At 26.0% G+C, this 21,842-nt stretch overlaps 12 protein-coding genes across 12 annotated transcripts; 6 read left to right on the forward strand and 6 right to left on the reverse strand.

Annotated features, from left to right (window-relative positions):
• Positions 1-80: 80 nt before the first annotated feature.
• Positions 81-3,425, reverse strand: T552_00088 (hypothetical protein). Its single transcript, XM_018368709.1, has 11 exons — positions 2,449-3,425; positions 1,949-2,406; positions 1,838-1,901; positions 1,702-1,794; positions 1,454-1,655; positions 1,084-1,411; positions 825-1,030; positions 623-770; positions 497-580; positions 317-450; positions 81-268 (listed from the first exon to the last, which is right to left on the reverse strand). The coding sequence occupies exons 1-11, from the start codon at positions 3,377-3,379 to the stop codon at positions 127-129; spliced, it is 2,790 nt and encodes a 929-aa protein (XP_018227562.1). The 5' UTR covers positions 3,380-3,425; the 3' UTR covers positions 81-126.
• Positions 3,421-4,175, forward strand: T552_00089 (hypothetical protein). The gene is made up of 4 exons (XM_018368710.1): positions 3,421-3,600; positions 3,646-3,778; positions 3,829-3,956; positions 4,000-4,175. Exons 1-4 carry the CDS (start codon positions 3,454-3,456, stop codon positions 4,129-4,131), a joined length of 540 nt encoding a protein of 179 aa, XP_018227563.1. The 5' UTR covers positions 3,421-3,453; the 3' UTR covers positions 4,132-4,175.
• Positions 4,176-4,385: 210 nt separating this feature from the next.
• T552_00090 (hypothetical protein) lies at positions 4,386-5,932 on the reverse strand (the record flags this gene model as incomplete). Its single annotated transcript, XM_018368711.1, has 6 exons — positions 4,386-5,157; positions 5,204-5,291; positions 5,344-5,422; positions 5,466-5,504; positions 5,548-5,757; positions 5,804-5,932. 6 exons carry the CDS (start codon positions 5,930-5,932, stop codon positions 4,434-4,436), a joined length of 1,269 nt encoding a protein of 422 aa, XP_018227564.1. The 3' UTR covers positions 4,386-4,433.
• Positions 5,933-6,157: 225 nt separating this feature from the next.
• T552_00091 (phenylalanine-tRNA ligase, beta subunit) lies at positions 6,158-8,369 on the reverse strand. The gene is made up of 9 exons (XM_018368712.1): positions 8,298-8,369; positions 8,221-8,251; positions 8,121-8,176; positions 8,009-8,079; positions 7,835-7,958; positions 7,523-7,789; positions 7,236-7,477; positions 6,405-7,189; positions 6,158-6,361 (listed from the first exon to the last, which is right to left on the reverse strand). Exons 1-9 carry the CDS (start codon positions 8,322-8,324, stop codon positions 6,195-6,197), a joined length of 1,770 nt encoding a protein of 589 aa, XP_018227565.1. The 5' UTR covers positions 8,325-8,369; the 3' UTR covers positions 6,158-6,194.
• A 16-nt stretch (positions 8,370-8,385) lies between these two features.
• Positions 8,386-10,711, forward strand: T552_00092 (hypothetical protein). The gene is made up of 11 exons (XM_018368713.1): positions 8,386-8,445; positions 8,495-8,545; positions 8,597-8,702; positions 8,747-8,898; positions 8,941-9,189; positions 9,237-9,476; positions 9,528-9,642; positions 9,692-9,836; positions 9,879-9,979; positions 10,025-10,362; positions 10,409-10,711. The coding sequence occupies exons 1-11, from the start codon at positions 8,431-8,433 to the stop codon at positions 10,664-10,666; spliced, it is 1,770 nt and encodes a 589-aa protein (XP_018227566.1). The 5' UTR covers positions 8,386-8,430; the 3' UTR covers positions 10,667-10,711.
• Positions 10,712-11,416: 705 nt separating this feature from the next.
• T552_00093 (hypothetical protein) lies at positions 11,417-12,145 on the reverse strand (the record flags this gene model as incomplete). Its single annotated transcript, XM_018368714.1, has 6 exons — positions 11,417-11,576; positions 11,619-11,652; positions 11,704-11,842; positions 11,885-11,916; positions 11,961-12,071; positions 12,121-12,145. 6 exons carry the CDS (start codon positions 12,143-12,145, stop codon positions 11,417-11,419), a joined length of 501 nt encoding a protein of 166 aa, XP_018227567.1.
• A 135-nt stretch (positions 12,146-12,280) lies between these two features.
• Positions 12,281-12,834, forward strand: T552_00094 (transcription factor S). Its single transcript, XM_018368715.1, has 4 exons — positions 12,281-12,437; positions 12,481-12,568; positions 12,615-12,709; positions 12,753-12,834. The coding sequence occupies exons 1-4, from the start codon at positions 12,327-12,329 to the stop codon at positions 12,786-12,788; spliced, it is 330 nt and encodes a 109-aa protein (XP_018227568.1). The 5' UTR covers positions 12,281-12,326; the 3' UTR covers positions 12,789-12,834.
• Positions 12,835-12,930: 96 nt separating this feature from the next.
• T552_00095 (60S ribosomal protein L16) lies at positions 12,931-13,703 on the reverse strand. Its single transcript, XM_018368716.1, has 3 exons — positions 13,517-13,703; positions 13,450-13,465; positions 12,931-13,403 (listed from the first exon to the last, which is right to left on the reverse strand). Exons 1-3 carry the CDS (start codon positions 13,655-13,657, stop codon positions 12,967-12,969), a joined length of 594 nt encoding a protein of 197 aa, XP_018227569.1. The 5' UTR covers positions 13,658-13,703; the 3' UTR covers positions 12,931-12,966.
• A 244-nt stretch (positions 13,704-13,947) lies between these two features.
• T552_00096 (hypothetical protein) lies at positions 13,948-15,192 on the forward strand (the record flags this gene model as incomplete). Its single annotated transcript, XM_018368717.1, has 6 exons — positions 13,948-14,032; positions 14,072-14,133; positions 14,182-14,294; positions 14,337-14,418; positions 14,470-14,785; positions 14,830-15,192. The coding sequence occupies 6 exons, from the start codon at positions 13,948-13,950 to the stop codon at positions 15,144-15,146; spliced, it is 975 nt and encodes a 324-aa protein (XP_018227570.1). The 3' UTR covers positions 15,147-15,192.
• T552_00097 (hypothetical protein) lies at positions 15,186-18,173 on the reverse strand. Its single transcript, XM_018368718.1, has 9 exons — positions 17,928-18,173; positions 17,734-17,881; positions 17,555-17,685; positions 17,354-17,509; positions 16,438-17,306; positions 16,305-16,393; positions 15,946-16,260; positions 15,661-15,898; positions 15,186-15,612 (listed from the first exon to the last, which is right to left on the reverse strand). Exons 1-9 carry the CDS (start codon positions 18,125-18,127, stop codon positions 15,230-15,232), a joined length of 2,529 nt encoding a protein of 842 aa, XP_018227571.1. The 5' UTR covers positions 18,128-18,173; the 3' UTR covers positions 15,186-15,229.
• Positions 18,174-18,366: 193 nt separating this feature from the next.
• T552_00098 (hypothetical protein) lies at positions 18,367-20,706 on the forward strand (the record flags this gene model as incomplete). The annotated part of the gene is made up of 9 exons (XM_018368719.1): positions 18,367-18,868; positions 18,912-18,956; positions 19,000-19,136; positions 19,181-19,303; positions 19,343-19,563; positions 19,611-19,802; positions 19,846-19,971; positions 20,016-20,255; positions 20,301-20,706. 9 exons carry the CDS (start codon positions 18,367-18,369, stop codon positions 20,704-20,706), a joined length of 1,992 nt encoding a protein of 663 aa, XP_018227572.1.
• A 72-nt stretch (positions 20,707-20,778) lies between these two features.
• Positions 20,779-21,586, forward strand: T552_00099 (hypothetical protein; the record flags this gene model as incomplete). The annotated part of the gene is made up of 4 exons (XM_018368720.1): positions 20,779-20,825; positions 20,876-20,941; positions 20,992-21,452; positions 21,495-21,586. 4 exons carry the CDS (start codon positions 20,779-20,781, stop codon positions 21,584-21,586), a joined length of 666 nt encoding a protein of 221 aa, XP_018227573.1.
• Between the last annotated feature and the right edge of the window lie 256 nt (positions 21,587-21,842).

Below are 21,842 nucleotides of genomic sequence, written 5' to 3' on the forward strand. Positions count from 1 at the left end.
AAAATATTTAAAATGAAAATTAGTCGAAATTTAAAATATATATAGAACAATAGATAAATCTTAATTAAAAATCTTGTTTTTAAAAAATATATGTTTATTTTAAAATTTTGAGTTAAAATGTTAATATTATATGCTAACTTTAGGTATTCTGTCTTTTTCCCGGCAATGACAATTACAATCTGCTACTGGACAAATTGAATGTGTCTCAAACCATTTTGTTGCATGATCGTTATGAGAAACGTGATGACATGATAAGCAAAAATTAAACCTTAAATGAGTTATATTAAACTTGAAAAATATGTTTATATAAATATACCATTTCTCGAATAATCTTTCAAAATCTTGAGGATTTTTTATATTCTTATCAGCAAGATTACATGATGTTCCAAGAGAAAGTAAGCAAATTGCGCATCGTGGAAGGGATTTATTACAAGCAGGACAAAGAGTGCTCTAAAAAAATAAATAAAATGATTTTTAAAAATATAATAAAATAAACCTTCTGAATATTTCCAGTTGAAGGGATATTAGAGTTTCGAACATTTGTATGATGTTTTGAAGTTATAGGTTTATGTGTAATACTCTTAAAAAATGAATAAATTATCAAATTAAATAATAAAAAAACCTTGTTACAGAAATTACATCGTAAATATACTTGCTGTTGTCCCTCATGAATTAAAAGTTCTTCTGAATTTCTGGAATATTTTTTCCTTAATATATCAAATGTTGCCCTTGAATAAAATAAACTATATCTATTAAGTAATTGACGATAACTATTAAAATAATTGTTAAAATAATACGTATAAGGAAATAAAATGACAACTAACTCATCAATCCATATTAAAATTCTTTGATCAATAAATTTAGGAATACAAAATGAAGAAACAAGAGCTGCTGTTTGAATATCCGATGTACGATTAAGATATGTCTCTATTAAATTTATTGTATTAACACTTATTCCAGTAAGAATGATTCCTTCTAAATCACCGGTATTAATGACATTTTTGACGACGTCGTTTAAATAAAAAGAAAACTTTTAAAAATATCATTAGATTTTGTTTAAAAGAGAATAATAGGTAATTATACATCATCATCATCTAGAAATCTTAGTCCTACTCCAATTCTTTCTTTTAAAGGTAATCCTTGTTCATCTAAAACATCACGCCAATCTCCATTTGAAACATATGCAAAAATAGCACGAAGATAAGGATCGTCTAATTCTGTACTCATTTTTCTACACATCTCTTTCCACATGGTATTATTTATATTATTTTTTGTTGAAAATCCTGCAATTGCAGTTGATATTAAACGATGCTTCTCTGTTCCTTTTGATAATACTTGAACTGTGCGATTAAAGTTGTTATGAAATAAAGCTCTACACGCTGCTTTACTATATAGTCCCTTTTCTTCTAGTCTTATTATATTTAGATATGTTTATGACTATATTTATGCCTACTGTTTTATTTCGTCATCTAAGTTTTCAAGAGAAATATTCCATCCACAAGATAATAAGGCTAGTTTGCGTACTTCCATTTTTGAAGTAACAGAAGTAAAAACATTGTTTTTGAGTCTATCGTTTATTTCTTTTACTGCAATGGTATATGAATTTTTAAAGCTATTTTCATTATTTTCATCGTATTTTTTTGATGATTTAGGATCTAAAATAATTTAATTAATATCTTTTTGCAAGTCTTGTCTTTTTACGCGGAATATTGTGCCAAATGTTATACACTCCTTGATAACTTAGATCAAAATCGCTTGAAATCATTTTGTTTTCTAATGCCAAATTTTCTGCATCTATCACTAAGGTAAGTCTGAATAAGTATATAAAATATAATACTATTAATCCAGGTCCACAGATCAAGAAGATATGTGTTTTTTAAAATTTTTTTATTCTTTGCTGGCTAGAATTATAATTAGCATTAAATATATGTTAATTTTATAAAATCACCTCCATTCCATAACCATCTTTTGCTCTTTTGTACATTAAATATGATATATCGTTTTCCAAAATATCTTGTATATTAAAACTATATTCTGTATCATATTCTTGATCAATTTTTGAGTTTGAAAATAAAGGGTATGTTTCTGATTCTTCAATTTGATTATTAGATAAATTTTCTTCCATATTTATGGATAGAAATTCTGATATTTGGCTCTTATTATCTTCGTTTTCAATTTTATTTTTTGCTAGTACTGTATCTTTATTTTTCTGTGATAAATGAAGATTAATTTTTTCACTTATTATTATATCGTTAAGGCTATTTATTGATACAGTATCACAGGAAGAACGTATTTTTAATTTTCCTATCTTATCATCTGATCTTATGTAATAAAATTGATAATTTTTGTATGGCTCGCTAGGAATATAATCAAAAGATATTATTTTCTCGCTAGATTTTGTAGATCCTATAACTGTTATTTGTTTTTATCCTATGAAATAAAAAATACCTTTACGTAAATACATTAAAGAAAGTGAATTACTTTTTGTAAATGCTGAAGGTTCGGTTATTTCTGATGTTTTTTTATTATTAAATAAAATAAAATCATTATAGTAATCATGATTATAATTTATATCCCAAAGTTTTATAATACCCCCTTTTGAAAGCCCGGAAAGCTGCCCAGACTTTGTTCCAGTAAATTTAAGATCTATGATACGAGAAGATTGGCTTGCTCCTCGATTTAACAATAAACAAGGTTCTCCGTTAGAACTCTTTCTCCTATCCCAAATTGATATTAAACCCTCATCAGAAATTGATGCAAAATAGTTTGGATTTTTTGGATCAATAGTAATACTATGTATAAATCTGGTTGAATATACGGTTATCATAAATGTAGATGATTTTTCTCTCAAATCAAATATTTTGATTGACCGTAAATCTAATCCTGACACTAATTGTTTTGGTGAATCCGGAAAATATGAAAGAGAAAACGCTTGCTCTGATATTGCAAACTGCTGAACTGGTGATATTTTATTATTTAATTCTGCATCCTGATGAATATCCCAAATCATAATACATGGTTCATTTTTCATCTTCTTCAGCCCAACTGCTAAATCTCCGAGTGTATTTAATGCAATAGCATTACAGGCACGTTGTTGTTTGATTGGAAATTGAATCAGTGGTTTTTCATTATCTAAATATAAAAGTAATGCATCACCCGTTGTTTTACCAACCGCTACCATATTCTTTTGAGAAGGAGAACAGTCAATACACTTAATAAAAGGTATTTTATTTTTTAAACAAGTTAAAGAATATCCATTATTTTGGTTATTAACCGTGTAAAGATGAATCTCATTTTTATGAGGAAATGTACAGACAAATTGACTTTCCTTATCATATCCAAGTGATGGGACCCGTTTTATAATAGATTTCTCACTCATTTCTTATTTAATCTATCATTATTTTAAGGGAAGAGAGATCTCTTAAATTAAGTTAATTTCGAACGTCTAAAAAAATGGTTCAAAAAAATGTTGAATGGATAAAGGAAAAGAGAAAAAATATTAATAAAAAACATGAAAGATTTCGGTCTGAAAATTCTGGAACAGGAGGATTATGTCGTTTAAAGAAAAAAATTAGAGACCTTGAGCGTCTTGTTAGAAGGGTATATATGTTTTTATGAAATGAGGAGTTGATTGAATATATAAAGGGATCAATGCCTGCAGATGTGCAATTGAATATAGAAAGAGAACTCCAGAGTTTATATTTTGATTTTAAAATGATTCAAGAATCGAAAAAAAAGCATATTTTGCAAGAAAAATATAAGATGGTAAGATTTTTTGGTAAAATTTGTCTATAGGTGTATATATTAGTTTCTGATTAAAATTAATAGAGAAGAAGAAGGCGACCCGTTATTTAAAGAGGGCTCAAAAGCAGCTTATGGAGGCTAATGATGAAGATGAAAGAAAAAAGTTAGAGAATATTATTCATCAGTGTCAAGTAGATTTAAATTATATAACAGTATGTTTTTGTGATATTTTGAGTATAACATAATGTTTTTTAGGAATTTCCATGTTCAAAAAAATATATTTCTTTGTATAAATCTCCATCAGAAAATTCATCTACAGAACAAGAAAGAATAATGATTTGGAAGGATATAGAACAAAAATGTAAGAAAAAATATGAATCAGAGTAATAAGGATTTTTAAAGTTTTGATTTGTAAAATTTTAAATATATATATTTTAAAAGTAAATTATGATGATTATATGTTATGATAATTATAGTTGAATATGAAGTGATGACATGTCTAGGTATTAATAATTTATTTTAAATACATGTACATAATTTAATTTTCGTATTTCATATTATGATATAATATTTAAAAAATATTAAATAATATTCAAAATGATAGTAATTTTATATTTTGCCCTATTTTGTATCTGATTAGAATTTTTGAGATACTAGATGTAGCATGTATAGGTAAGTTGTATAAATTTTCAAAGTTCGGAAATTGGCATTTCGTCTGCTTTGTATTGTAAAAATACATTTTTCTTCGTTATTTTTATATCATATTTTAACATATCTATCTTATTTTCTTGATCGTCATCTATGAATATTCTAGTAGCTTCGTTTTTTTGTTTTCTCCAAGGAAACGGGTGTATCTTTTTTATTTGAAGAACCTCATTTTCATATGGATTAAATTCTTCTGTTTCTTTTCTATATATATTATATTCTTCGATTTCTTCTAGATAACTTGGTATTAATAGTGGAGGTTGTGGTATAAATAGTAATTTATTTGAGTTGAACAATCTATTCTGTTGGTTTTCATAATTAGAGTTGTAAAAAAATGTTGTTTTAGATAAAATTGAAGATAAATCTTGTTTGTCTAGTTGTTTATGATCAAATCCCATTCTAGCATATATAGAAGGAATTTTTCGAGTTAATAGTTCATAGGATATGTTGTTTTTATTGATAGTTTCTTCTGATTTTTGACCTTCAATAGTTTTTTCTGTTTTTAAATGTATTTTTCTTTCAAAAGACAAATCATTAAGAAATCCTTGAGACTTTGTGTGACTTCTGTATATAGAAAACCATTTTTCAATTAATTCATTATATGGTTTACAGTTAACTCTATCTTCATTTAGCATCCAAGGTTTTTTTACCCCTGCAAAATGTATAACTGATATTTTGGATCTAAAATGAAAATATGCGGGAAAATATCTTTTTTTGTGATTTAAATCTGTTATTGATTATATAATAAACTTACTGATAAGATGTTGATGGTACTACGTTATATGTAAAAGGCAATCGTTTCCAATTAGGAAAGTAAAAATTAAGAAGGCCTTGATCTCCTCCTGAATTAATTTTTGTTAAAAAATTTTAACTAATAAATATAGAATACTAAACCATCAAATGATATGTTATTTTTTGAAAGACTTAGAAGCGAATTATAAACTGAAATATTCGGCTTAGTAACAAATACTCCCTATAAAAATATTATGTTTAGATAAATATATATTGGAACAAACACTATTGAAAATGTCTGGCCAACCAACATCTGGAGCTGCCTAATTAAATGTCATTTTTTGATAGAAATAAATATTTTTTTACTGCAAAATCAGTATCTAGATCAAATAGTTCATCTATATTTCTTAAACAGATCGTATCTGCATCTAAATATATGATTTTTTTAAATTTTTCTTGATTCCAAACATGTATTTTTGTAAGAGAAGAACGAAGGTCTGGTCTTCCCATAAGATAAAGTTTGTCTATATCTTTGCTATAAATAGGATCTACGCTTATTATTTCATCATATACTTCCTTTAAAGATTTATTATTTTGCATTTATATTTTTAAGGATATATACTTCTAATGCCTTAAGAGTGGATTCTGAAAGTGTATTTTTTGTAACTAGTGCAGTAAGATGTTTTTTAGATCCTGAATCTCTTAAAGACCATGCCAAAACTTGTGCACCTGCAAATATTGTTAAAAACATATATTAAAATATTTTATTTAGAAAAATCAGAAATCTATGATGTACCGATTAAATAAGAGTCTGTTAAAACTAATGTCATATAAGTCTCCATATTTATATGTTTATTTATAAGGTTTAGTGATCCCTAAATACTTAGATTTATTAGTATTTTCTAATTCTTGTTGGTAATATTTGAACATAAATTATATTTGGTATTTTCGATATATTAAAAATTGTTTAAAAAGATTGAAATTTTAAAAATTAAATATATTAATAAAAAAGATTATAGCCACTTTTCTATATCAAGTTCTAAAATAGAACCAACAAATGGTATTTCAAATGCCTTGAGAACATTTGGATGAATAATTCCAAAAATTCCTACATTAACTTCTGACATATTTTCAAGTCGTAGGAAGATCTTAGCACACCTCCCCTTAAGAAATATAGAATCTAGTATATTATTAGCTAGATGTATAAATTGTACCTAAATAACCTTCTGAACATTGAATCCAATAACCAGGATCTTTGCTTTCTGGTGCAACTTTATTAGTACTTAACATACTCATAATTCTATCAAGAAGACCATGTATGATTTCAAACCCAGACGTATTTGAGAAGTATGCTGCACTCCATAGTCTTTTATTTTTACAAAATGTCTCTTCATCATCACTTTTTAACACAATATCTGATACTTCAAAAATTTTTATAGGAAGAGAATGTTTTTTATTTTCCCGTATAGTTTTTAGTAATCCTGGTATTAAAGTGGTTCGAACAACTTGGTATTCAATTGTTTTAGGATTCTCTAAAATTACAGCTAATGAATCGTCTGTTTTGCCGAGATATTTAAAGTTTTCATCATGAGAAGACAGAATAAGAGACATAACCTCTGACCAACCCGCCATAGAGCATTCCATGCGAATAATATCCGATAATTTATTAAGTGATAAAGGTTTACCTGTAGTAACGATTTTATTAGGAAATGTTTTTTTTAAAGAATTATATCCGTAAGCAATTGCAATATCTTCCATGATATCACATTGATGCAATATATCTGGGCGTGTTATAGGAATAAAAACGTCTAATAAGTCTGAATTAACTATAGATTGTTTTGATGAAAGACCCATTTTTTCTAATAATTTGGAGATTTCTTTTGAAGATAAATTAAAACCACAACATGAATTAATATATGAAATTTCAACATATTTTATATTTTGATTTACATTTGGCCATATTCGTGAGCACTGATTGTGTGGTGATTCTACTTGGACAGGTTCTATACTAGATATTATTAGAAATATATCATACATATATAAACTAGCATTACGTGAATGGTTCTTCTGAATAGCATGAAAACATAGCTACCATAATGTTTGTTACGATTTCTAATTTTGTTTGATCAGTTGCAGTTACTTCGATAAGAACATTTTTTGTATTTAAAGTAATTTTACTATGTTCACTATTAATGATAGGAGGTAATGAGCATACAACTCTATTTGAATCATAAATAACAGGATAAACAGGTGAATCTTTAATCAAATGAAGAAATTTCCCAAGATGTTTATCATTCTGTATCTAATAAATAGGTTTTAAAGAGACAATATATTAATATACCTCATAAAATTTAAAAAGTTCATCCATATCCATTGACTTTTTTTGATTTAAAGGAATAAAGTTGATTTCTTCAGGTTTATGAGCTTCATATGAAAAAGGACCCTGAATAGTATCTAAGTCGTGTGTTCCAATTGAAACTAAGCTACGGTTTCTACAAATATTTGAATGTAACTTGTCTTGCAAGGAAATAAAGCTTTCATATCTTCGTTTAGTAAAATGAAGTCCTCTCAAAATAGCTGCAGAAACAAATGGTCGAATTTTTTCTGTCTTTTAAAAATAAGTAATATAGAAAACTTCCAAAAAGCACTTAACCTCTTTTGATACTTTAAGAATCTGAAGGTTTTTAGGTTTGGAAAGTCTGAATTGCGGTGCCTTTTGATGTCCAAGAAAAATGTTAAGTGCACTTGCAATTCCCTCAAGACAAAGCAAATCACATCTATTTATTATGAATTTCAATGTTTCTGTTAACAAGTAATGGTTATAAACCTATTTGCTGGAACCTCAATCTTAAGTTGAGGGCGTTTTAGGGTTTCTTCAATAGCTTCTGATTCATATGTCTATAATTAATTTTAAATAATAAAAACCTAAAGAATTTTACATCTTCATCTAATTCTAGTCCAAAATTAAAACAAAGTTCGCTAAATTCTTTTATTGCTGATTATATTAATTTTTTTATCTTTATATATTAACAAAATTACTATAATTATGATTAAGTGCATTAAATAAGTCCTAAAAAAAATTAGTATATTATATAATGTTTATATTAATCATTCACCTCTTTATCTATATTTATTGTGGGCATTTTTATATTTTTGATATTTTACAAGGTTTTTTTCAGAAAATTCGAAACTGATTTGATAAGACTTAGAGTTTGAAATATTGAATATCTTAAGTATTTATCTTAAAAAATGAAAAGTGAAATAGTAGGATTTGTCCTTTTAAAACGTGTTAAAAAATAATAAAAATAATTAGGTTCAACCAAATGCTTTATATCCTATAGCAGTATTGATCGACGAATTAAAGGTAAATAAGAAAGATTTTGTTTAAATTTCGTACATATTTATGTATAACTAGCATGATGATGTGACATTTCGTCTTAATGCAATTCGAAGGCTTTCTACAATTGCACTTGCCCTTGGGCAAGAGAGAACAAGAAATGAATTGGTTCCATTTTTAGACGGTTTATAAATGGATATTTTTTTTCTTATTTAATAGTATGTTTAGAGTCTATTGATGATGATGATGAAGTTTTATCCGCTCTGGCGGAAGAACTAGGGAAATTTGTTCAATATATAGGTGGGCCTCAGTATGCACATATACTTCTTAGTCCTCTTGAAAGTCTTTCAGCTGTTGAGGAGCCTCTTGTTAGAGATAAGGTTTTTTTTAATATTTTTTATGCTGTTATAAATATGTTACAGGCTGTTGATTCTCTTAATAAAATAGCTGAGTTTTTTACAACTGAGCAAATTGAAGAATATATGATTCCTCTTATTAATCGTTTAAGTTCAGGAGAATGGTTTACTTCTCGAACTTCTGCAACTGGCTTGTATACAAGTGTATATAAACGCTCATCAAAATCTATTCAAGATTCACTTCGCAGGAATTTCGGTTATTTATGTTCTGATGATACGCCCATGGTCCGAAGAGTTGCTGCAATAAATTTTTGTGTATGTTATTTAAATATATGTGTGCGTATATACTTATTTTATTATAGAAATTTGTGCTTCAAATGAATAAAAGTCAAGTTATTGAGGATATGATTCCTGTTTTTAATGTTATTGCATCGGATGATCAGGATTCTGTAAGATTATTATCTGTTGAACCTCTTATTACAATTGCAAAAATTCTCGGTTCTTCGTTAGATATTAATTACTATTTGCTTCAGAATTTAAGAAATGTTCTTTCTGATAAGAGTTGGAGAGTGCGGTATATTGTTGCTGATAATTTTAATAAGGTAAACACATATATATATATTATATATTTGTTTATTTAAATAAACTTTTAGCTTGCTGATGCAATTGGTAAAGAAATAATTGATTCAGATTTACTTCCTGCTTTTCTTCGACTGCTTAGAGATATAGAGGCTGAGGTAAGAACAGCAATTGTAGGTCAGATTCCAGGTATTTATATTGATATTTTGTGTTATGTTTTTTCTGATAATAATGAAAGGATTCTGCAAATATGTGAGTTGTCAAGTTGTTTTGAATGAAATTCTTCCCGTTGTAAGGGATTTAACAACAGATCCTTCTCAGCATGTAAGAGCTGCATGGGGAAAACAAATTAGTTTACTTTCCCCGGTGTTGGGAAGAGAATTGTAAGATAATTATATAGTATATTTTTTACTGAAATTTTATAGTACTATAGAACATCTTCTTCCTATATTTCTTCAATTACTAAAAGATGAATTTCCTGATGTTAGACTTAATATTATATCAAAACTTGAACAAGTTAATAATGGTTGGTTTTGTGTTTGTATCTATAATAATATTAAGCTTTGCATAGTTATTGGCATTGAATTGCTTTCTCAATCTCTTCTTCCTGCTATAGTAACACTTGCAGAAGATAAGCAATGGAGGGTTAGGTTGGCAATTATTGAATATATACCTTTATTAGCTAGTCAGCTTGGTATTGATTTTTTCGATGAAAAATTAACTGAGCTTTGTATGTCTTGGCTAGGCGATAGTGTTTTTTCTATTCGAGAAGCTGCTATTTTAAATCTTAGAAAATTAACTGAAGTCTTTGGTGTTTCCTGGGCAATGAAAAGTATAATTCCTCGTGTTCTTTCTATGGGAAATCATGAAAATTATCTTTATCGTATGACGACCATATTTGCTATTGTTGTAAGTTTTTTTTTTTTGATTTTATCACAAATTTACATTTTTAAAGTCTCTTGCTCCTGTTTTAGGTGTGGATATAGTTAGAAACTATATTTTACCCACAGTAAATAATTTAGTTGATGATAAAATTCCGAATATTAGATTTAACGTTGCTAAATCTTATAAAGTTTTATTTGATGTTTTAAAGGACTCCCCTGAAGGTGTAGAGTTGTTTAATGCACAAATTAAGCCATCGTTAGAAAAATTAAGTAGTGATGTAGATACTGATGTCAGATTTTTTGCTAATATGGCAATTATGGCACAATGAATTTTATAATTTTTTATTAGGTTTTGTAAATAATAGATTCATGAGACATTATTGATAGAAATGTAAATTCGATTACTTTTACATTTATTTTGGAAGATTTATTCTGATAAGTCTATATGATTTTAAACATGCAATTCAATTTATGAATTATTGGTTTAGATTTTTTCGTTTGTATTTAATATTGGAAAAACACTTTTTTCAAAAACAATATCTTAGAATAAATTATTATTGTTTAAAAAAGATGTAATTTTCCAAAGTTATTTTGAATTATAGAATAGTGATTTTGCAATTTACCTTCTTTTATATAGATTTTTTAATAATAATGATAATAGAGAAGCAATTGTCTTGTTTATAATAATAAATTATTGTAATTGACTTGTATGAACCACTTTATATAATATGTTTTGTTTTAAATTATTTTGGATATTTTTTTTTAAATTTTTTAAAACTTTTAAACTTATCTAAAAGAATATTAACATATTTTTAATGAAATTTCCAGTTTAAATTATATTAAGTAGATATTTATTAGAAATAAGTTAGAATAGTGTTGGGAATTTATATGTTTCATTATTTGATAAAATCTAATAAATGTGTTAACAATTATAGAATGAAGATATAATTTATATAGAAGAATAAATATTCAAGGCTGAACAATTGTTATTAATAATAATGATATGATATATATCATTAAAATCATGTTTTGGAATATTTTTATTTATTATTTAAATTTAGTTATGATAATATATAGGATTATGAATCACTTGAAAAGGCTTCGCTTTCATTGTCTGTACTTTGTATATCATTTTTACTAGTAAAATATACTAGTTCTGCTCTTTTAAGTACATCTCTTATGCTAGTGTGTCGTTGGTCTACGAGATCAATAGGTTTTTGTTTCATTTTATTTTTGATTCTAGAAATTATATATTTTATAGAAACATATTTATATTTATACCTTGGATCAGCACCTGCATCAATAAGAGACTCTACTATTTCAAAGTCAGGAATATAATTCAGATGTTTATTAAAAAAATAAATACCCATTTCTAGTGCTATATCTTTGTCTTTATATTGGTATTCTACCGCTTTATGCAAAGGTGTATTTTCTTCTAAGAAATTTTTGCTGTTTATTTCCAGATTCTCAACATCTAATAATATATTCAAACATGCAATAGAACCCTATTTCAATTTAATTTTTTCTTTTTATTTTTAGAGTCAAACATATTGTACTGAAAGATGAAGGGAAGTATTTCCTATATAATACGTCTTCTAGATCATTTTACTGTAAATCGCATACCTAGTCCATCTCTTGAATTATTTATAAGAAAAATATCAGTAGATGGATCATCTAATATTTGATTTAGTAAATTTGGATTTTCTTTATGACATGCATCAAGTAAAATTTCGCCTAAAAAAATACATAATTAATATTTTTTAATGATATATTTTATAGTTACTTGGTGATGCGCCATCATATTCCATAATTAAAATAATATAGTTGAAAAACTTATCGATATTTTATGAATATTAATTTTAAAAATATTGTTTTTTTGTATTAATTGTTTTAGAAGTGCTATTGTTTTGGAGGTGCTATTGTTTTGGATATCAAATAGTTTATTTTGAAATTTTAATTTATTTAAAAGAATTTACTCATTTTTGTTAAATGATATTTTGTCCAGTTTGTGGAAATCATCTTTTAGTTGGAACCTCAATTGCAGGATATAATAGATTTGAATGTAGAACATGTCCTTATGAATTCCCTATAGATAGATATGTAAATATCAGATTTATTACTTATAAATATTGAGATAAAATAGCTATATTCAAAAAGAATGATGAAACAGAAAGAAGTAGATGATGTCTTAGGTGGTGAGAAGGCATGGGATAATGTTGATAAAACAGATGGTATTTTTTTTCTAATATTATAAAATATAAATTTAAGATTTAAAAGCACAATGTCCTGCTAGTGATTGTGGAGGTTTAAAAGCATATTTTTTTCAAATTCAAATTAGATCTGCAGACGAACCTATGACTACATTTTATAAGGTTAGCTTTTTTTATATTTATGTTTTTATAATGCTTTTTCAAGTGTACAAAGTGTGGATATAGGTGGAGAGAAGGCTAATAAGTTTTGATTTAGTATTATTTTTATTAAATTATATGAGATTTACGTATAAATGGGAATATGGCATAAATACTATGAGTATCTGCATTATTATTGATAATTCAAATATATATTAATATATAATTTTCATTTATGAAAAAAATGCTATTTAGTCAATTCAAAAAAGTTATTAGGCAATTTAATAGCCGAATTCTTCTAAAATTTTGCTGGTAGATACATTCTTTTTTGCTTCGAAGAATCTCTTTTCTTTAGTAGCTTTCATAATATAATAAGCATGTGATCTAATTTTGCGTTTTTCTTCAAGTTTAGATATAATATTTTCGTATTTCCAGCCGATTTCTTTTGACAACCTCCCAACAGCACAAAATTTACGTCCAGGTTTAAGTCTTAATACTCGAAGAGCATCTGGTACAACCATTCTTTTTTTCTTATCATATGGAGGTGGAATCCCTTCAAAAACTTTAAGTCTTTCTAAAGCAATCTTTCCCCGAGCCAATTTATGCGGAACCATCCCACGAATAGCCCTGTACATTATTTGTGAAGGTGCTCTAAAGTGAAAAGGACCACGAGTAGCATTAAATCGTGTTCGTTTACGAAGAAAGGCGTGCATTTTTACTAAGAAAAATTAAGATTATTTTAACAAAATGATTACTTTGACTACATTTATTTCTAAAAAACTAAATATTATTCATTAGTATTTCTGATTTTTTAATGAAATAAGTTTTTACTTCGCCACTAATATTAATTTCTTCGCATCTCACAATTACAATTTTTTGCCCATTCAAAAGCTGTTTTGCAACAACTGATGCTAATCTTCCAAGGAGATGGCCTTTCCCGTCAATTATTATGGGCTCTTTTTGAAATAACATTTTAGATAATTCTATTAAAAAATGTTCTTCTATTCTTAAGGTACCGATCTTTGAATTTTCTTGATGTGACTATTTAGGGTTATACCCTTGTTAGATGATAATTTACAAGATATACCTACTTGTATCTATTATTTGTTTAAAAAAATATATAAATAGTCATCATATTTACTTTGGAAATACTATTTATAGGGTTTTTTGATTCAGGATATATGTTTTAGAAAATATTTTTATAATTTAGCAAATAACATTTAAGTTGTTTCTGAGGTTTTTGATTTTTGTTACTATACAAAATGGTAGCTCTTGATGTTCTTGTTAAAGGATTTGATGAATATTATGAAATTATTAAAATGTTATCTAATATTCAGATATTTACAGGTAAGAATATTTGATTTTATAAAATCTATAAGATTATAGATGACGAATTACTTCTTTCTGATATTGAATATATATCTAAAAGAATTGATATTCCATTAGATGTTAGGGAAATATATTATAATATAAATTCATATTAATTATATTTTTAGAAAATAAATGAATTGATTAATATTGTAATTGTTCCTAGCTGTGCTGCTAAATCTATTCGTGGTGATATGGATTGTCAGTTATCTGATTTTATGGTTAATATTGGGTGCTCTGCGTATAGTATACGTTTTTTTAGATATATAGTTGATAAGAGTAGGATTGATGATGTTTTAAATGGAGGATTTCCTACTGGTCGTATTATTACGATTTCTGGGCCATCAGAAATTGGGAAAACCACTGTATTAATTTCCTGACTTTATATTTTTTATGATGTTAATATTTTTATTTAGATTGCATATTCAGTTGTTTGTAGTTATTTATTATGTAAAAATGCTCGTGTGATATGGATTGATACATCAGGTACATTTTCCGTACAAAGGTTAATAGATATTGCACAACAAAAAAATTATGTTTATGAATCGGATTTTCTTGAAAGGATAGGAATTATTCGTGCTTTTGACATATGGGGGGTTATGGACGGTGCAAATGAATTTCATCATCTTGTTAATAAATCTATTGATAATCATGATCTTATACCCGGTATTATTGTAATAGATAATATTACAAATCCTCTTAGTTTTCTCATGCAACGAGAGCAAGTTAAAGGTTAAATTAATAATATAGTTTAATTTCTATTTATCATTCATTAGGACATAGTATAATGGTTTCATTACTTCGTAATTTACATCATATTTCTTGTCAGAATAGAAAAGTTCTTGTTCTTCTCATTAATTCTACAGTGAAACTACATTCAACAAATTTTTCTGCATTTTCTTCAACTGAATTGAAGCCAGCATTGGGGACAACATGGCCATATTTAAGTGATCTTGATATTTTAATTACGAAGGCGCCTAATAATGTCGATTATTCGTCAGCAAATATATTAGAAATTATTTTTGATCGTTATGGAACACTCTTGGGTAGATGGGGGTTATTTACTATAGTCTTTTCCTTCTCTATGTCTTAGCATTTGTTTTAATCTATTCTTAGATAAATGGGAATTTAAATAATTATGAAATTAATAAAGATTTTAATTAAAGTATATTTATATTAAGCATATGGTGCGCATGCACTTATTGAGTGTTTTTTTGAATTTGATAATGCTTTCAAACTAATATTGTCAAGGAGTTTATTCATATCTATTTTTTGTATAGTATTTTGATCGAATTTATCTGCATCTTTTTGTATGAATTTATCAGATGATTTAAATTTATTCAATTTATTTTTTGAAAAATCAAAGGATGTTTTTATATTGTTGATATTTGGTTCTGTTAATGTGCGTTTTAAAGAGCTTGCTTTTAAAGAATATATATGATTTTGCGGAATTTCTTCTTGGTTTAATGCAATTTGTGATAAAGAATTAGACGGTGATAAATGCTTTTTATAATTTACTGAATCCATTCCTACGAGAGGATCTGATCGAGAAAAATCTTCTATAGAAATCTTATAAGCATAATTAATAAAAAAATTCTTGTTTTTACCTAAAATTAATGATGATTCTGGTGTCCAAGTTTCCGTGATATATTTTTTTGCATTTTCTGGGAATTTAGGTGTATAAAGAACTAAAATATTAATTATTTCTTCTTTATTTAAAAATGGTTTTGAAGGTGTGATAGTTTTTGAAAGTGGTTGTGGTGAACATATTGATGATGGCATAAATGAAGGATGCAATGTAATAAAATCAGGCCATGATTTGTCTAATTTTCTCTTGTTCATTTCCTTAAGAAAATTAATGCAATTGTTATTTGAAAAATTGCTATTATTACTTCATTTACTTTTTCAAAAAGTTTTTGATTATTTATTTTTTTTGAAACAATTATCATATACCATATAATAATACTTAATATAGTGCTTTTTTGCTGTGATGATAAATTTATATTTTCTTCATCTATGAACTGTTGAAGACGTAATATAACTGGAATAAGCCTTATTGTTTCTTTGAGTCCAAATTTTTCAGTTAAAATAAATAAAAGATATTGTATCGCCTGATAATCTGTTTCAGTATTATTAGATAAGAGAAAATATATGTATATATATGAATAAAGTGATTGAAGATAACTAGAAAATGATGTTTTAGATGTCTTAAAATGATATTAGAAAATAATTTTTTGCATAATATTCTTACATTAAAACTATAAAGAGATTCTTCGTCAGGAGAATTGAATTCAATATTAAGAAAAGTCGTTAAAACTGATATATATTCTAAACGCAATACTGTTAAGTTAGTTATGTATTTTTCAATGTATTGGATAAACTACTAGGATCGCTATCTTTTAATACCACTGCTGTATAATTCCATATATTTAAGGAAACTCTAGATCTTGAAACGCCACTTTGATTACATTTTAAATTAACAATTACAAAAATTTCTCTAACTGCTGCTAAAGCTAATAATTTTCCAATTCTTACTTCATTAGCAGATGCTGAAGATGCATTAGAGAAGGGTCTAAGACAGTTTAGAAAAGATGCTGTCATGTCTGTAATTTGGTCTCTATAATAAATATGTGTCGCCAATGCGCCTAAACAATGTATAAGTTCCGAAATAAAAAATTCTCTTTGTTCAGAGTTAAATTTATGTCCTTCTATAATATTTCCTTCGACAAGATATGATCTTTTTGAAAGTATTACTTTTGAAAGCCTTGCCGTATTTGGAGTATCAAGTTCTTTAATTTGTCCAATAATTTTTCCTGTTAAAGCATGTATAATATCCATAACTGAAAGACCAATTAGATTTACATTTGATGAAAGTAAAGCATGTATAAGAGATGTGAGAAGAAAATATTCTTTTGATGGTATATCTTTATCTGGTAATGATTCAAGGATTTCTACTGTAATTATAAGGATTATGTATCTATACTGAACATGCGTCCATCTTGTAATCATTGTTATAAGTGTGACTGCCCAATTTATAATTGACTTATTTTTTGTTAAGCTTCTAATATGAGATATTAAGGCTAATGTTGCATTTTTAATATGAGCACCATCGTTAATTTCATATATACGTTTAAGGTTTTCAAGAGCTAATATTTCATTTAATTCGTCCTCTGACTGATCATCCTCATTAATAGCTTGATTAGTGTATGGAACGGGATCAATATGATTTTCTGTTGTATGAAAATTTTCTGTTCTTATAAAATAATTAATTTTAACTATTAAATATTTTTTATTATTTACTTAGATTGAAAACGCAATAAAAAATCCTCATTTTTATGTTGAAGATTGTGCAAAATACCGGGAATAATTTTTGCTGTCAAATAGAGTAAATTTGAATTTTGAATAGCTTCAGATGAAGTAATAGCCTGAGCTGCTTGCATTCCAACAAGACGATATCTTTAACTAATAAGTATTCAACTTACACGTTATTAATAGTCAAACCTTGTCATTTTAGGACCACTTTGTGCCATAGCAAAATCTACAAAAGCTGTTATAAGGATATTAAATTGTTTTGCATAATTTTCATCAGATGATAATATTAGTCCATTGTGATGAGAAATAAAGGATGTAAACTTGAAAATAGTTAGGAAACTATATAGTTCACGTGGTTATAAAAATACACAGTCAATGCTATGTTCAATAGCCTCAACATCTCCAGATCGAAGAACTGAATTTAATATGTTAACAATATTTGCTGCATAAAGATTTAAGTCCTTATGACATCTTTCTATCAGTGCTTTGCATATATATAAAGAAACAATTATATCCCTAGATATTCTTATTAATATATGATTACTAAATTCAATGAACTCACCCTTGCTTTCTACGATATACATCTTTAGATAATTTGCGCTCTAAAAAAAGACCTACTTTTCGAAGCTTGTTTGGTCTTGTAAATCCATAGTAGCATAAATATGATAATTCAGACGAATTGGGTTTATGTTCAGAGGCTTGACTTTTAGGATAGCATCTTAAAACTAGCTTTGTATGTTTTGTTTTGAAAAATATGTTCATTTATAAAAAATATTTAGAAATAGTTATTTTAGGTTTAATTTATTTCTGAATTTTAAATTTTTGTTTCCCTTATTTTAAAATGTTGCATTTTTTTATTATAAACAGATTTTACGATAATTAAAATATATTTTTAGTAAAAAAATATTTAACAGAAATTCTAATTTAATATAATTGGAATGGTGGTTTAAAGGGATATATGTGCTTTTTTATTTAATTTAATTGATATTATTTTAAATATTATGAGGTATACTTTGAATTCGAAATTGAGATCTTTTTGTTTTATTTATAAATTATTATGGAAAAATTATAGTAAATCCCATAAGAGTGATATTTTTTCAGATTTTTTTCCCAAAGAAAAGTCAATTATTGTTCTTCGAAATCATAAATCAAAAATTCAGTCTAATTCAGAGCCCTTAGTTCAGCCATTAGAAGAAAATTATTTAGAATTACTTTCACGAAAACTTATTTATGATTACCCAGATGAAATGGATGATACATCGATAAATGAGATTGATTCAATGAAACCTAGTCATCTTTTTGTTTCTTTAGATCTTTTTAATCAAATAATAAAAAATATGAAATTTTCTTTTAATAGAAAACAGATTCAAAAATATGCAAAACTTAATGGACTCAAGAATATTTCACGTTGTAGTTGTGATCAGTTAATAGAGGCAATTCTTAAGGAAATATGGGAATTGAAAATTTCAGATAATATTTGTTCCGATATTCTTATGGTTAAAGGTAGTATTAGAATTGGTTTATTTTTTGGTCTTTATCTTATTAGAAATTCATGTTAATAAAAGGGATTTATTTTTTATGACTAGATCAAGTATTTTAGGAATCAAGTTTTTTAGGGATTCTAACGTTTTAAGATAAATATGTTTTGCAACAATGGGCACGTAATTATCAAGCTAAAATATATATTGATTTTGATAAATCAATTCTTCAAGTAGAAGGTTTAAAATCTAATATTGAAAGAGTTGAAGAAAGGATAGTTCAGATGGCTAAGGTAGTGTTTTTGTTGTTAAAGAAAAATAAGTTGATTCTAAAGAGGATATAAAAATAGAAGATATAGATATTAGATGCTTTTCTATGCCTAAATATTTTGATGATAGATATATTTCTGAAATATCTTCTTTATCTGGTACATTTATTGAAAAAATTGATATAAATAGGGTAAATTATTCATATATTTCTTTTGTTAATGATTGTTAGATTAGGATTACTGTATTAAGAAATGAGTTAGAGTCTTTAGATAATGCGAAGATGTTGATATCTATGTCTTTAATTTCTAATGATTCTAAAAGTTATTCTCTTATTTATAATAATTCATCGAATAATAATTCGTTTTATTATTTTGGAGAAAAATTCAGTTTACCTTGGTATTTAAGAGGAAAAAAATGGGCTAGATGGAAAACTATAATCCATAGAAATGAGTATGATTTATTTTTATATTTTTTTTTGAGTTTTAATATATTAATAGAAATAATTTTTTTCCTAAAGATAAAAATGTTAAAAATTTATTAGAAAATGAGTATTATATAGCGATAGAAAATGGCTTTTTGAAATCAAATTCTAATGTTATTTCAACGCTTTATGATACTCGTAAATTTCTTGATAATCATATGGTTTATTCAAATAATTTTCCTAAAGCAAAAGTACAATATGATATTATGTATGTTTCACCTTATATGCTATTATTTTTAATATTTTTTTAGTTTTGGATATGTTTTGCATGATTGTTCTTTGGAAAATATATATAAACAGTTTTCCTTTTTTCAATTAGGGCAACATTTTGAAAAAAATGTAAAGAATGATGAAATTCGAAGAATATTTTGCTCTAAGTTGATAATTGTTTTTTGTTTTACATGGATTTAATATAAAATAGTATATCTCGTGGATTTCCATTTATTCATAAACTGAAATCTTGTTATAAGGATGGGTTTTTAGATAAATTTTATAAAAAAACTTTAAGATTAAAATTTGTATCATCACCTTGGGTTCGTTCTGATTTAGATAATTCTTACATTGAAATTGATTTGGAATTGGATAACAAAGGTAGCATTTGTAATACTATTGTAAAATACATATCTTGCGAAAGTATTTTAGATGTTCTTCTTCCTGAATGGTTAACTTGATTTTTTCTTTTTTTTCGTAAGATTAATTTTTGTAGTGGAAGTGATTTACGTATTTCTCGAAAAACATTTTCTTTTTTGGATCCGAATAACAAATTGTTAATGGAATATTTAAATATGATCCAAATTGGTATAACAAGTAATAAATTAGGAATATCACCTACTTTATCTATTGAAATCCCTTCTGAATCTGAAGATATTTCTAAAGTAAAAGAGTATATTCTTATAAGAATGGAATATATAAATCAAATTGATTTTAAATTAAATAAATTTTTACTTCGTTTTTTGACTATAGAGGGAAATATGATGACTGGTAGAAGAGTCGAATTAAAATTACTTTCTTCAGAATTCAGTATTATGAATTCAACGATAATGATGTTAAATGACCAAGATTGGAGGGATTTTATAAATAATGCACTTATGATTCTAAATAAATTATCGTAATTGTAATTTCGATTTAGAATTTTATTTATGTAACTTTAAAATTATTTAATATTAACTTAGTTTGTTGGGATTATGTCTATTGATGAGCTTGAGCCATCTCTTCTTGGAACAAGAAAATAGTATGTTTTTTTGTTTTATTATAGCGTATTTTTATGGCTAATTGTTCGAGTTGGGATTTTGTTTTTAAAAATGAGCGTGAAAATTTTGAAAGTTTTAAGGATTATGGGGAAATATGGTTTCTATTTTTATATGTATTTAGATATCATGTTTTTTATTGTATTATAGGTTTGGTGAAGATTTAGAAAATAAAATAATCAACTGGTTAAAAAATAATATATCTCCGCAACCCGATCTTAAAATTCTTGATATTGGTTCTGGAAATGGTCATTTTTTGTGTTCTTTGAGTAGTAAAGGTTATAGTTCTTGTATTCTTGTTGGAATAGATTATTCAGATGTTGCTATTCAATTATCAAAAACTATTGCTAATGAACGAGGAATAAAAAATATTAGTTTTGAAACTCTAGATATTTTGAATTCTGAAGACTATTTTAATGAGAAATGGGATGTTATCTTTGATAAGGGTACTTTTGATTCTATATCACTTAATGATGAAATCATTAGAGATACTAGAGCATGTTTATTGTATCCTGCACGTATAAAGAAATTAATTAAAAAAGGTGGATTTTTTATAATAACAAGTTGCAATTGGACGAAAGAAGAATTGATCTTTAAATTTTCATCTGAAGGTTAATTTAAATATATAATGGTTTGTAAAATTAATTAATTAGATCTTATATATCATTCGTCTATAGATGGTCCTACGTTTTCTTTTGGTGGCGGTTATGGTTCATGTTTTTCTACAATTATTTTTACACTTTAGTAAAATTAAATGATATATATAAATTTATGAAATTTTTAAGATTTATTTGGATTTTATAAGGAAATATTGATGCTTAATATGTATTGATAACAATATTATTGATATATTTTTTTGAATTTTATATATTTATTTTGTATTTTTGCATATTAAATTATTGAAATTTTTATTTTTGATTATTTGGTTGTATTTATTATTTTTTTAATGTTATGTTAATGAACACTTTCGTAATTTTATAGGATTTTGTTTGATAATAGTA

Source organism: Pneumocystis carinii (assembly GCF_001477545.1).
Source record: "Pneumocystis carinii B80 chromosome Unknown supercont1.1, whole genome shotgun sequence".
In the NCBI taxonomy this organism is placed as follows: Eukaryota; Fungi; Ascomycota; class Pneumocystomycetes; order Pneumocystales; family Pneumocystaceae; genus Pneumocystis; species Pneumocystis carinii.

What these genes read in the sequence shown, in the direction of transcription:
- T552_00088 (XM_018368709.1), bottom strand. Translation starts at nt 3,379, where the DNA reads ATGAGTGAGAAATCTATTATAAAACGGGTCCCATCACTTGGATATGAT. An exon ending in TCTGTGGACCTGGATTAATA is followed by an intron (nt 1,795 to 1,837) that starts GTATTATATTTT and finishes CCTTAGTGATAG; the next exon opens with ATGCAGAAAATTTGGCATTA. An exon ending in GAAAGATTATTCGAGAAATG is followed by an intron (nt 269 to 316) that starts GTATATTTATAT and finishes AACTCATTTAAG; the next exon opens with GTTTAATTTTTGCTTATCAT.
- T552_00089 (XM_018368710.1), top strand. Translation starts at nt 3,454, where the DNA reads ATGGTTCAAAAAAATGTTGAATGGATAAAGGAAAAGAGAAAAAATATT. An exon ending in TAAGATGGTAAGATTTTTTG is followed by an intron (nt 3,779 to 3,828) that starts GTAAAATTTGTC and finishes TAAAATTAATAG; the next exon opens with AGAAGAAGAAGGCGACCCGT. An exon ending in TAGATTTAAATTATATAACA is followed by an intron (nt 3,957 to 3,999) that starts GTATGTTTTTGT and finishes AATGTTTTTTAG; the next exon opens with GAATTTCCATGTTCAAAAAA.
- T552_00091 (XM_018368712.1), bottom strand. Translation starts at nt 8,324, where the DNA reads ATGCCCACAATAAATATAGATAAAGAG. An exon ending in ATTGAGGTTCCAGCAAATAG is followed by an intron (nt 7,959 to 8,008) that starts GTTTATAACCAT and finishes CATAATAAATAG; the next exon opens with ATGTGATTTGCTTTGTCTTG. An exon ending in TATTCAGAAGAACCATTCAC is followed by an intron (nt 7,190 to 7,235) that starts GTAATGCTAGTT and finishes AATAATATCTAG; the next exon opens with TATAGAACCTGTCCAAGTAG.
- T552_00092 (XM_018368713.1), top strand. An exon ending in AGCCTCTTGTTAGAGATAAG is followed by an intron (nt 8,899 to 8,940) that starts GTTTTTTTTAAT and finishes AATATGTTACAG; the next exon opens with GCTGTTGATTCTCTTAATAA. An exon ending in CGACCATATTTGCTATTGTT is followed by an intron (nt 10,363 to 10,408) that starts GTAAGTTTTTTT and finishes ACATTTTTAAAG; the next exon opens with TCTCTTGCTCCTGTTTTAGG.
- T552_00094 (XM_018368715.1), top strand. Translation starts at nt 12,327, where the DNA reads ATGATATTTTGTCCAGTTTGTGGAAATCATCTTTTAGTTGGAACCTCA. An exon ending in TAATGTTGATAAAACAGATG is followed by an intron (nt 12,569 to 12,614) that starts GTATTTTTTTTC and finishes AAGATTTAAAAG; the next exon opens with CACAATGTCCTGCTAGTGAT. An exon ending in CTATGACTACATTTTATAAG is followed by an intron (nt 12,710 to 12,752) that starts GTTAGCTTTTTT and finishes TGCTTTTTCAAG; the next exon opens with TGTACAAAGTGTGGATATAG.
- T552_00095 (XM_018368716.1), bottom strand. Translation starts at nt 13,657, where the DNA reads ATGTTATTTCAAAAAGAGCCCATAATAATTGACGGGAAAGGCCATCTC.
- T552_00097 (XM_018368718.1), bottom strand. Translation starts at nt 18,127, where the DNA reads ATGAACATATTTTTCAAAACAAAACATACAAAGCTAGTTTTAAGATGC. An exon ending in TTGAACATAGCATTGACTGT is followed by an intron (nt 17,686 to 17,733) that starts GTATTTTTATAA and finishes ACTATTTTCAAG; the next exon opens with TTTACATCCTTTATTTCTCA. An exon ending in AGTGGTCCTAAAATGACAAG is followed by an intron (nt 17,510 to 17,554) that starts GTTTGACTATTA and finishes TATTAGTTAAAG; the next exon opens with ATATCGTCTTGTTGGAATGC.